At 39.3% G+C, this 13,192-nt stretch overlaps 1 protein-coding gene and 1 long non-coding RNA gene across 2 annotated transcripts in view; both read right to left on the bottom strand.

Moving 5' to 3' along the window:
• Positions 1-1,108: 1,108 nt before the first annotated feature.
• Positions 1,109-4,759, bottom strand: LOC139950806 (uncharacterized). The gene is made up of 2 exons (XR_011787704.1): positions 4,692-4,759; positions 1,109-4,536 (listed from the first exon to the last, which is right to left on the bottom strand). It is a non-coding gene; the product is annotated as an uncharacterized lncRNA (long non-coding RNA).
• Positions 4,760-4,808: 49 nt separating this feature from the next.
• Positions 4,809-13,192, bottom strand: part of LOC139950804 (type-1 angiotensin II receptor-associated protein-like) — a 32,996-nt gene continuing 24,612 nt past the window's right edge. Inside the window, exons 3-6 of the mRNA XM_071949623.1 lie at positions 10,121-10,235; positions 9,270-9,360; positions 8,233-8,269; positions 4,809-6,603 (exon numbers count right to left, since the gene is read on the bottom strand). Coding sequence (XP_071805724.1) covers positions 6,393-6,603; positions 8,233-8,269; positions 9,270-9,360; positions 10,121-10,235 — 454 coding nt within the window. The 3' untranslated portion in view covers positions 4,809-6,392. The remainder of the gene's footprint in view (positions 6,604-8,232; positions 8,270-9,269; positions 9,361-10,120; positions 10,236-13,192) is intronic.

The raw sequence follows: 13,192 nt of genomic DNA, 5'->3' as shown, positions 1-13,192 counted from the left end.
ACTAAATGTATTTTGAGACAACTATTAAACCTCATTTTTCTTTAAAATGTTTGGTAGGTTAGCTGTTTGGCTCTTGACCTAGGCTTGTCTTAGACTTGAACTCAAGTGTCTGAGACTGCGGTTATTTCTCTGCATCAGCCACACAGAATTCCCCTGCAGATTTTTCTATCACGCACTCTAACTACCGGAGGGAGGTTAATCTGCAAGAGGGCGCTATTTCAAGCAATAATGTGTTGGCATATCGGGTAGGCTAAAAGCCACGATCACAGACATGGAACCAAGTCTAGGCTCATCTAAATTACAAGCACATATGTCTGTAGGAATAAACTAGCCCGACTATATCTTGGAAAAATTACCCCACACATCTTTTTTTCAAAATAGGGCAATTTTTAGAGGGCTAGCGCACCCCAAATGTTTTAGGTTGAAACTCAACAACCAAACGAGACACAATATTGGATCATTTTTCATTACGGTCAATAAAAACCATGATCTGCAAATCTTGGATCCACAGGAAAAGTTACATTGTGCGCATGAGTTTCTCTCCAATACACTGCACTGCCTGCACCCGCCAAATGGATGGTACCCGATAAATCTGTCGCCACCTAGTGGCTAAAAAGTCATCTTTTAAAGCGTCAGTCTCAGGATGGGGGGTCTTAAGCCTGGTTCATACTTCCTGCAAATGCGATGCAAAATTTGGTGACGCTCCCTTTCCCTTTGTGACGCAATGAAATTCGCTTCGCACGAAGCATTCGCAGGAAGTATGAACCGGGCTTTAAGGGGGCATGCCCCAACTTTTAGTCTGCACTCCAAGACCCTTACATTCATTATGTGATTGGAACATGGACAAGTTCCGACTATAGAGGGCAGTCTTGAGCATAATATTTCAATACAATTTGAGTGCATTTTACATCGACAGGTGCCCAACAAGTGCTCGAACGGTTTTAACAACCATGCGCGCAGAGCAATCACTTTTGGTGAGCCAATCAATGTTGTTTTTCAGCTAATCCCTAGTAAGTAACGAGAGGTATCGATACGGTGCACTGCCCATGGTAGCAAAGCTGGCGAAATTTTTGACACCAAAAATAAAGTTTTCACATCCTCTTCCATGTTTGTTACAATATCATACATATATTAACTTTATTGGGGGAAAAACATACTTTGCAGTTTAAATACTCCATTTTAACTATAGACGAGTCTTTACAACAAAGGAGAGAGGGTTGGGTTCTGGTTACTTTTACTCATGTACATCACCACCACTCCAAAGGTGCGTTTTGGCGGCCGTAACTAATAGCTGTTTCAGTCATTGGGCAGCGATTAACCAGATGGCAATAGACCTTTATCACAGTGGTGCGGCCATCTTGAATTTCTCCCATTGATATCAATGTTACCAAACCGAGACTTGAAGAACAAAATAGTCTGGTTCCTAATAGCAAATAGTTATTAGCATTCATTATTGTTATCCGATACAAGGAACATGACCAAGATGGAGGCAGCATGATAAAGGTCTATTGTTTCTACCTCCATGATTGAACCGAAACAGTTATTGGTTACGACTGTGAAAACACACCCCAACTAGTCATGGGATATAGTAAGGTTTGCGGTCATGGGATTATCTTAATACTAGTAATTCCACAAGAATGGTACAAAGAAAGTTGTAGGGCTTCTGCATCCCACATGTAACAAAGCCAGACACAAATCCTAGATGTTCACTAGCAAGGGGTCCAATTAAACTCAAACAGCCAATAAACCCCTTCATTTAAAGGCACTGGACACTATTGGTAATTACTTAAAATAGTTGTTAGCAGAAAAACTTCCTTGGTAACGAGCAATGGAGAGCTGTTGATAATATAAAACATTGTAAGAAATGGCTCCCTCTGAAGTGATGTAGTTTTTGAGAAAGAAGTAATTTCTCACTAAAATATTTGAATTGAATTTGAGACCTCAGCTGAGGTCTCGAGTTTAAGCATCTAAAAGCACACAACTTGTGCGCCAAGGTTTTTTTCTTTTTTTCTAAGACTCTCTAGCATCTTCGACGACCAATTGAGCTCAAGTTTTCACAGGTTTGTTATTTTATATGCATATGTTGAGATACATCAAGTGAGAAGACTGATCTTTGACAATTACCAAAGGTGTCCGGTGCCTTTACAACACAGTTTATCCGACTAGAGAGATACTATGGACCATTCAACCTCATGGTCTGAACTTTCCCAGAAGGAAATCACTAACAACTTTTTGCTTTGCCTTCTTTTTATTTTACTTTATTTCATTTATTCTAGTTTGAAGCCAAGGACTCTCGAAAAAGCAAACTTTGCCCCTAGCCAAGAACCCCATGCAGAGAAAAGAGACCAATGGTATCCGGTTAGAGTAATGTTAGATATACAATACAATCTACGGTTCATTTTAACTTGAACCTGTAAATACTGGTTCAAACCGGATCAAACCAGTAGGACGACCTATGAAAAAGACTAATATAACTTTGCTAGATTGTTAAAAATAAGACGAACAAAAAATCAAAAGTGGGTACTAGTAAATCAGTTACTGGTTCCAGCTGGTTTAAACCAACTTACAAAACTGCATTGACCCTGGTTTCAACCGGTTTCAACTGGTTTCAACCGGCTGGAACCTGTTCCATGCGATGAGTACATTTACAGCCATTACCAAATAAACATTGAAAGGTATTAACACATTTTTCAGGTTATATATAATATATGGCAAGTAAACAAACATTAACTTATTAATAATGCACAATACCTTCGACAGTCCAAAAATGTACAATTTACACAAACCAAACTATATAATAAAAAACAAACGAAAGAAGTGGATAAAATGAGCTGATTTCACCTGTAATACGAACCAATACAGTAGGCCTTAAATGAGATGCAACAAAAGTGACGGGGGACAGATGAAGGAGTCAGTTGGTGGCAGGGGTGGATTTCACAAAGAGTTACATGTAAGACTAGTCTTAACTTGAGTTAGGACTAGCCTTAAGTTTTTAATATCTCCTAGGACTAGTCCTAAGTTAGGACTAGTCCCATGTGCTTTGTGAAATCTACCCCAGTAGACTTTACTCGAAACCCGTTGTTCTCAGTTTTACCCAGTGACCCATCAAAAACTTTAGGCACTCGAGCATGGCCCACCCGCCATTAAGGCCGTCTAATTGAACCCTCTGTCGCAGAGGTAATGTCATAAAAACAAGGTAATTATATCATTATATTGATATATATATTTTTTTTTAACTGTATTAAAATGATCGTAAAAGATGAGAGAAAATACCATGTTTTTCATAAGAGACTTGATTGGTAAGGCAATCACTGAAAGATCACTGATAGAATAGACCTTTTCACAAACTGTTAAAAGGGTTATTTTAAAAACAGGAACATTAAGTCAGCCTTCTGTGCTTATGAGGTGTAAGTTTGTTCGCTAGCTCGACCAGCATGCACCTCATTCCATGACTAAATGCGCGTACTGAATATTTGCGATATTAGGTCGTATGTTTCGATAAACTTTAGCGCCTCTTTTGAAGTTGGGCAACCTATGTGAACTTCTTTTTTCTAGCTTCTATTTTCAGGTCGCGATTTATAATCTGCGATAACGTTGACGTAGAAGAAATCTTCACTCATAACACTCTACTCTCCTATATTGAAAACAAACGACGTTATCAAAGGTATATACACATTTCTATATTCACACATGATAAAGGCAGAGTCACACTGCAGCGATAACCGAAAACGATACAATCACGACGCAAAGAGAGCGCATTCTATTGGTTGAATTGCTCCACGCAGAATACGCCCACCCTCATTCAACCAATCGAGGGTGTGAATTGTTTAAGGAACACATTGCCTTGGATCGGTCGAGTTGGTCTTTGAAAAGCATTTATAACCCATTGTTATAAAATGCAATGGTTAGAAAGATGGTTTAAAAGTAGAATACAATGATCCGCACATTTGCCTCGAAATTACGTGGTTTTCCCTTTACTTTGCAAACTAACGGCCATTTATTGGAGTAAAAAATTCGACTCCCATAAATGGCCGACCGTGTTTGTCGACGAGGTAAAAGCAACGAACACCACGCAATTTCGAGTGATACTTGTGTGGATCATTATGTTCTACATTTAAAATATCTTTCTAAACGCTTTTCAAAGACCAACTCGACCGATCCAAGGCAACGTGTTCCTTCAACAATCATGTTTTCGTTCTCGTTATTCGAGGCCTGTGCGACCGGGCCTTAAGGGTCATTTCTACTCTTTCCTGTAAGATTCTGAATATAATGTCATAATGCAAGAGCTAATATTAATAATATGGTTATACACATTCAATAGTTCGAGACTCTCAACTAATACGGTAAACCAATCGCACCGATCCATTGGTTATATTTGGGTTTTACCCTTACACTGAAGTGTGTTAAAGGGACATGTTGCCTTGGATCGAGCCAGTTGGTCTATGAAAAGCGCTTGAAACCGCTTGTTATGAAATCGATATTTTGAGAAAGATGTCTTCCAAGTAGAATATTAATATGTGATCCACACAAATATGCCTCGAAATTGCATGGTTTTCCTTTGACTTTGCGAACTACCACAGTCAGCCAATTTCCAATTTTCCAATTTCGAAATGGTGTGCCGTGGTAGTTCATGACGTATAAGGAAAACCATGCAATTTCGAGGCATATTTGTGTGGAACGTTACACTATACTTTGAAAACATCTTTCTAACCATTGCATTTTACTAACTAATGCTTCAAATGCTTTTCATAGACCAACTCGCACTGTATACTCAGTACGCAACCCCCCCCCCCCCCCCCCCCCCCCGAGTCGTGTAGAAAAAAATACACATACTTCCTACTTTACCCACTAACCCGTGTTTGTCAAGAACTGTATACTCAGAACTTTTCCCCACAGTTCCTACGGAGAAAATAAATCCACACGCATTTTACTCAGATGGGATTCAAACCCACAACCTTTGCCTATCTAGGGCAATTGTCTTACCACTAGACCACTGTGCTAGCCCGGTAGCTTGAAGCAGTTCGAATTCTTTGTTTTACTGGCAGGAATAGCAACGAATCCAACTGAGATTAATTTTGCATCGGGATAAAGAATATTCTTTGTTTATTATACATATTTTGTAAAGTACTGTATATTCCATGCTTTCCCAAAGTCTGGTGGGATTCGAACCCACAACCTTTGCCATTGTAGGGCAGATGTCTTACCACTAGACCACTGAGCTCGCCCTGTAGCTTGAGGCAGTTTAAATCCATATATTTTCGCAAAGAATACCTTGATTGTTTTACCACTGCATCGGGGATAAAAGATCTTTTGTGTCGAGCATAAAGCAAGCAGGATGCATATTCCTGAAAAAGAGAGATAGAACTTTTTCAATAACAAGGGTAACTTTAAATATTTCTTCACTGGCAGCATTCATTACAAATCAAGACAGTAATTTCCCATGGGGGCTAACAGTAATTTTCCAGGAGGACTGGATAGCCAATAATTCAGCAAGTGTTAGATTAATGTTGCTATGGTTGAGGGAGGGAGGGGGTGTTTTTGCAGCCACTAAGTTGACGCTACTCTCCCTTCCCTAAGCTCCGCCCAACCCTCCTTTAACCCAATGGTATCTCATTATCTACAAACAATGTCTCTATTCTCCATTGGGTATAAGAACAGCACGTTCTACCATCACATCACAATGTGTAAACTATAACAGATCTTTGCTAGTTTATTTCTTATTGCTTGAGAATACAATTTTGTGGAATGTTTACATAGAAACTAATTCTCAAGCTAAAACACTGTTTCTATTACGAATCTTTTCTTCCTAAAAAAACACCGTCCCGGAATATAACACTGTACCCCGAAACAAATCCTACATAGTATAACCATCTGGCCCCCAGCAACCAACCAACCAATGCCTGACCTCTAAATCAGTTCATTAATATTCATCATCTGATGATGAACATTCATCATCATCACCATCACAAACACATGAGTACTGCCAACAACCAACCAACCAATGCGTGACCTCTAAAACAGTTCGTTAATATTCATCATCCGATAATGAATATTCATTACCTGATGATGAATATTCATCGCCATCATCAAAATACACATATTCATGAGTACTGCCAAAAACCAACCAATACCTGACCTCTAAATCAGTTCATAAATATTCATCATCTGATGATGAATATCCATCACCATCATCAAAATACATACATATTCATGAGTACTGCCAAAAACCAACCAATACCTGACCTCTAATGCAGCTCATAAATATTCATCATCTGATGATGAATATTCATCATCATCATCAAAACTTATACATATTCATGAGTACTGCCTTTAATTTTCTTTGTTTATGTTAATTTTGTTATCTCTATTGCTTGGGCGTGGTGCAGCGTTCCTCACTGTGGGAGGTATGGCCTCTCCATTGCTGATTGGTGGGGCTGGGCGGCTTCTACTTGCTGATTGGTCGGAATTGGCTGGTCGATGTTTTCATAGCCGCTAGACCCTGGGTTACCGGGGAAGCTTGTATAGATTCCGCCCCTCCTTCGGAGCTCCATGAAGAGGAAGCACGCGCTTAGCGGCTTGATTAGCAGATTAATGATGGCCATTCTATTAATTTAAAAAAAAAAAAAAAAAAAAAAATGAAGTAACAAATTTCAAAGAAATTAGTAATCCTGAGATTTTCACAGCAAAACAAGCGTAAATGTATTTGGCGGCAAATCAACAAGCCCTTTTTAAAAAATGCTAGTTTCAATTTGTTACATTAAATTTATACTTAGGCTTTTTTGTAGCGCCCCTCAAAGATCGGAGTGCTTAACAAGAGCTGACATTTGACCCCGAAATTTGGCAACTTAAATTCTAAATAGCTATTTATAAAGATTCAAGCAAGTTATAACTTTTCATTAAATCTTTGGCACAAGTAAACCAGCCAATGAAAAGTGGTAGTTATTTAAACACTCAAAATGAAATATTGCCATTTACTTCTGGGTGATGAGAACACAAGTGTCTCAATGGGGATTCGAACCCCCACTCTGGTGACTAAGCCACCAAAACTTGAGTTTGATGTGCTTGTTCTAAGAGGGACACGTGGACAGGGTGAGTTGGTCTATAAAAAAGTGTTGTAACCGTTGTTATAATAATAATAATAATAATAATAATAAATGAGACTTATAAAGCGCATTTTACAAAATTCAATGCGCTGGAAGAGTGCTACGGAAAAGACGATTATGAGAATAGATGTGTTTTTAATTTACTCTTGAATGTCTGGAGTGTGTTGGTGTTCCGAATATGACTTGGTAGGGCGTTCCAGCATCGGGGACCGGCGACTGAAAAGGACCGGTCCCCTGCCATTTTGTGTGTGCGAGGGATTGTAAGATTCTGGCCGGAGCGGAGCCCACTCCGGCCAGGTTTGTTGAAATTTAGCGACTCTGTAAGGTATTGTGGAAGTACGTTAGAGAGTGCTTTGTGCATGTTCACTGATGTTTTGAAGGTGATGCGTTGTTTAACTGGTAACCAGTGTAATTGTTTGAGAAGAGTGGATGCGTGTGTGTATTTGGGTTGCAAGAAAATGATACGAGCAGCATTGTTTTGGAGCCTTTGTAGACGGTCAATGTCAGCTTGCTTAATACCATTGAGGAGAGAGTTACAATAATCCAGTCTAGACAACACAAGGGCTCTGGCAGCAGCGTGGCATGTGTTTGTGTCAATATATTTGCGTATTTTGGAGATGTTTCTTATGTGATAGTTGATGGACTTGCATGTATGTGTGACGTGTGTGCTCATTGTCATGGAGCTGTCGAAAAAGACGCCTAAATATGAAATGCATATGGTTAGAAAGATTTTTTTAAAAGTAGAATATACTGATTTTCCCGATACAACGTGATCCAACACGGCAACCTATTTTGTGGAGTCAAAATTTTGACTCCACAAAATGGACAACCGTGTTAGTTCGCAGAGTAAAAGGAAAACCGTGCAATTTCGAGGCATAATTGTGTAGATCATTGTATTCTACTTTTAAAACATCTTTCTAACCATTATGCATTTCATAACAACGGTTACAACACTTTTTTTATAGACCAACTCGCCCTGTCCAAGGCAACGTGTCCTTTTAACATGGTATGTCCTGTACCAGTGGGTTTTCTACCACGACTGTACCCTTGTGTCAGTTTGGAGCAGTCATCTCCTTTCTAAATTGACATTTTTCCAACATTAATTCTTATATAGAAATGTGATATTTACCCAGCGCTGAATCTGAAGTCACTGCACCTCTGATTTCCTGCACCAGAAGAAAATATCCAAAAGAAAATCAAATCTCAGAAAGATTGTTCCAAAATACATTATAAGACATTTTGTTTGTGAAAGTCATCCCCCCCCCTCCAATGCCCTCAGCTAAATCACCCCTAAAGCAAAGATGCCCCATATAAAGTCGCCTCCTAGCTAAATTCATCCAATTCAAAGCCAGGGCTCGAATTCGGGGTAACAATCAACCAGACTTCATGGCTTGTACTTTTGTAGCTCAAAACTTTTACTAGACCAGAGAATTTTTTACAAGACAAGAGTCAAAATGAGTAGACCACTACCTCCACAGTTTGACATTTGACCTATTTTTGGACCAAGCAATACAGCGTAGATTTATCGTTTTTATACTTCAATACTCAATTATGTTTTTTCAATTCAATTCAACCATTATTGATTACCTTCCATATTGGTCAAAAAGAGGACAATAAAAAACTAATTAAGTACAACAATTTCTTTAAGTCAAAGACAGTCAAGGACAGATCAAGAACAAAATTAATGAAAATGAAATGAATTAAGACAAAAATGGGGGGAAAATTAAAGATATTTATATTTATCATTTTAAATTAAAAATGCAGTGATAAAAAAACCCAAGCCTGTCTGACTGGTATGGAGTGTCAGGGGTCTTGGGTCCAAATCCAAATGAGGACCATTTGATTTAACTCTCATCCCGTGTTTGGACTTGAACGGTTTAAGTTTACTGGCCATGCACTAAAATCACTGGCCTCAGGCCATGGCCCAGACTTAATCTCAAACCCTGGGGTTGGTCATCTACAGGAACACTCTGAATACATAAATAATAATAATGTGATATTTATAGGCCTATAGCGCCAATCTGCCAGAATGACCTCAAAGCGCTAAATACAAAGATAAAAAGCAAATACAAAATTACAAAATTGCAATACAGACGTTTTTTTTTTTGAAGAATACAATTTAAAAAGACAATTGCAAAAATAGGATTATACATGTATCGGACTCACCATCTTGACAATACTTAGTCTGTGCAGGGCCGAACATCACACCAAGAAAAATAATGTCCGTCAAAATACTGATTAAATGGAAGATGAAGAACTACAAGAAAGGGGAGACGAAATAAAGAACCAATTAAAGGAATTGTATATGCTTGGTAATCACTCGTTAGGGCCTTGTTTAGCCCGGTTCATACTTCCTGCGAATGCGAATCGAATTTTGGTGACGCAACCATCGGTACGAACAACATTTCCCTCTGTGACGCATCGAAAATCGCATCGAAAATCGCATCGCACGAAGCATTCGCAAGAAGTATGAATGGGGCTTTACACAGGGCGATTGTTGTTCAAGTCCCAGGCGTGACATATGTGTGTCCTTACGACACTTTATGGTAATGCTTCATCCTTAGGATGGGGCATAAAGCTGTTGGTCCCGTGTGCTGTGTAAAAAAATGAAAAAGAACCCAGTGCAATTATCAAAAAGAGAAGCAGTTTGCCCCGGTATTCCTGGTTTGATTGGCAGCATGTTGCGCCACAGCATCTTGTAAACCATAGCATGGTGATATGTAAAAGGAAAAGCTCTCATAATTCAAACGTAATCCAACATACCTTGCAGGAAAATACTGAATGTTAATGCGCTTTGAGCGACACTCAGTGACGGATATGCGCGCTGTATAAGAAGCCACTATTATTATTATTATAATTAGGATTGTCGAGTGAGCACTCTTGCAATGTGTATTTGGGACAGACACCAAAGGGACAAAATGTCAAAATTACATTTAAATGTGCCACAGCTGCGAAGACCCCTAGATAGATTTTAGAACACACTTAATTTAGTTACTAAAATTTATTAGTTTTTTTACCATTTGCACACTGTCTTTATTATCTTGCATTGCTATTGACCATAGACCGGTGAGTGTAATGATGGTGTTCATATAGAGGTATCCACTGGGAAGGAAGTTGCTGGCAAGTAATGCCCTGCACGGAGACAAGGAAAGAAGAAGAAGAAAAAAAATTGCTGATTATTAAATAAAACAGATGAATTATGTAAAAGCAGACATCTCTCTGTGAGCATGGAGGAAGGAATAGAAGGAGCTCGAACGACCCACAAAACCGCAGAGTAACAAAAGAATACCCTGACAATGCCCCCGTCTAACCAGTGAAAAAAGATAGGAGACCTCCAGCTGGACGGCCGATTAACGAGCAGGATTAGATTTCTTTGTACAGAACGTGCGGTACCGCCGCTCTGCAACGTTGCCTTTGTTTAAAGTTGAACCATTGGAGACAAGAGTTGTGAATACACACGTTTTCATTTACCATTTGTGGTGTTTCACTGAAACATCATGGCATATTTTTTCATTGTTTGTGACTTTCCGGTCACGCGCGGTGGTTCAAAATTTGGGTATTAGCACACGAGGGTGGTTGGTATTCAAGTGTGTTTTTCGATTTGGTGAGCAGAAGTGTACACAATTTTGATCAGGTCTCAAAAAAGTTGTTTTTCTGTATTATATCCATACGACATACGACACCGTGGTTGAGTGAAGAACCGTGGTTGAGTGAAGTGCGCACGCGCAAACTCACATACGCCAGGTCGCCCATTGTCTGTACAAGGTATGTGGGTGATTACGCGGTGTTGTTAAACGACTGCAGTACCGCACGTTCGACTTTTGATGTCCCTTCGTTCGAGCTCCTTCTATTCCTTCCTCCATGCTGTGAGTAACTTCTTTCTCATTCACAAGAAGGACTACGATTTTTTTTCTTTGCAAACAGCCACACATACAAAGCCTAGAAGGCCACTTTAAGGTGTGGGCTACCATTCAACTATTTTTCCAGGGGCGGTTGCCACCTACTCCTGGGGCTGAAACAGGGTTACCCCCTTTACAGCCAGATAGAGGCTTGTGTTTCAACCACTATAGGAGCCTGGCTGGTTAGAGCAGAAGGCACTCCCTCCCCAACTTTTATGAAGCATGCAATCATGGACACAATCTCTTTCAACCAAATTTGTAGGCTAAAAGAGATTTAGAGAAAATCATGGAATCATGAATTTATCAGGAATTACACTGCCAACGTTAGGGCTAGAAAGCTCGGTTGGTAGGGTGCTGGTATGTTAATGTGGAGGTTATTGGTCCTGCTCTAGCCAATTTGTCTTTGTTTAAACCAAAATTTTGCTGAAATTCCTGATCAGTTTCCCTTGTGGTTGATTACTTGATAAACAGATACAAATCTTACAACAACCAGATGATTGGAATGAATGTACTCTTCAAAAACCCAATGCTGTGAAGAAAAAAAAGTGTAAAAAACAAATGATTGGAATGAATGTACTTTTCCAAAACCTAACATATTTTATGATAAAAGATACGTATTCTAACTATGTAGGTTAAAATGAATGTATATGTACGTGTACAACTCTTCCAAAAGCCAACATCGATATATAATTTAGGTTTTATGGTAACAGATAAGTCCTCCAAAAACTAGAAGATTTAAATTTATATACACTTTTTCGAAACCCAAAATATTTTTTGATCAAACATATATATTCCAACAGTGTAGGTTGGAATGAGTGTACTCTTCCAAAAGCCAACATCGCAATTTATTATGAAAAGTGTTATGACAAAAGATAAGTCTTCGAAAAAACAGAAGATTTAAATAATTATGTACTTTTACAAAACCCAATGTCATGATATCTTCATGACAAAAGATTTATCTTCCAAAAACAAGAAGATTGGAATTAACGTTTTCCCCTCATGACATACCTTTAATACATACACATACTTGGCATCAACACACATACACTGTAGGTTTAACAGCAGTATTCTCTCTTTTCCTGTTGCCAAATCCCACGAGAGTTACTAGCAGAGACACTGCATTGTTTAACCCACTTGACATCGCGGCTTCGATTCGGTGCAAACACCCACGCCGTTGACGTTAAACTTTCGTCAAAAATTTATGCCATTTACACTTTTTCCTGTGATGTGTGCGCATCTGAATTGCATCATGGCGGACTCGATTTCGGGTTCTGATGGGAGATGCTTCGGTGGCGTCAAAATAATGAAATTTGAGCTAACTGCAACCAAATGTTTCGACTTGGTCTGTAAAATTGACACACAAGTGCATGTACCCGGCATACATGTAAGGCTTTGTCATTCATGAGTACAGACCGGGTCTGTAGTTTTATATCTAAGAGGGCAAGGCCATTTGTATTTTGCAAAGGGCACTTCCATAGCCAAGACCAGGGCATGTAATTTTACATTAAAGAGGGCAAGGCCATTTGTATTTTGCAAAGGAGGGCACTTCCATAGCCAAGACCAGGGCATGTAATTTTACATTAAAGAGGGCAAGGCCATTTGTATTTTGCAAAGGGCACTTCCATAGCCAAGACCAGGGCATGTAATTTTATATTTAAGAGGGCAAGGCCATTTGTATTTTGCAAAGGGCACTTCCATAGCCAAGACCAGGGCATGTAATTTTACATTTAAGAGGGCAAGGCCATTTGTATTTTGCAAAGGGCACTTCCATAGCCAAGACCAGGGCATGTAATTTTATATTTAAGAGGGCAAGGCCATTTGTATTTTGCAAAGGGCACTTCCATAGCCAAGACCAGGGCATGTAATTTTACATTAAAGAGGGCAAGGCCATTTGTATTTTGCAAAGGAGGGCACTTCCATAGCCAAGACCAGGCAGGTAATTTAACATTAACGAGGGCAAGGCCATTTGTATTTTGCAAAGGGCACTTCCATAGCCAAGACCAGGGCATGTAATTTTATATTTAAGAGGGCAAGGCAATTTGTATTTTGCAAAGGGCACTTCCATAGCCAAGACCAGGGCATGTAATTTTACATTTAAGAGGGCAAGGCCATTTGTATTTTGCAAAGGGCACTTCCATAGCCAAGACCAGGGCATGTAATTTTATATTTAAGAGGGCAAGGCCATTTGTA

The sequence above is a fragment of the Asterias amurensis genome, chromosome 18 (assembly GCF_032118995.1).
Source record: "Asterias amurensis chromosome 18, ASM3211899v1".
Taxonomy (NCBI): Eukaryota; Metazoa; Echinodermata; class Asteroidea; order Forcipulatida; family Asteriidae; genus Asterias; species Asterias amurensis.
This window is presented reverse-complemented; position numbering and strand designations above follow the sequence as displayed.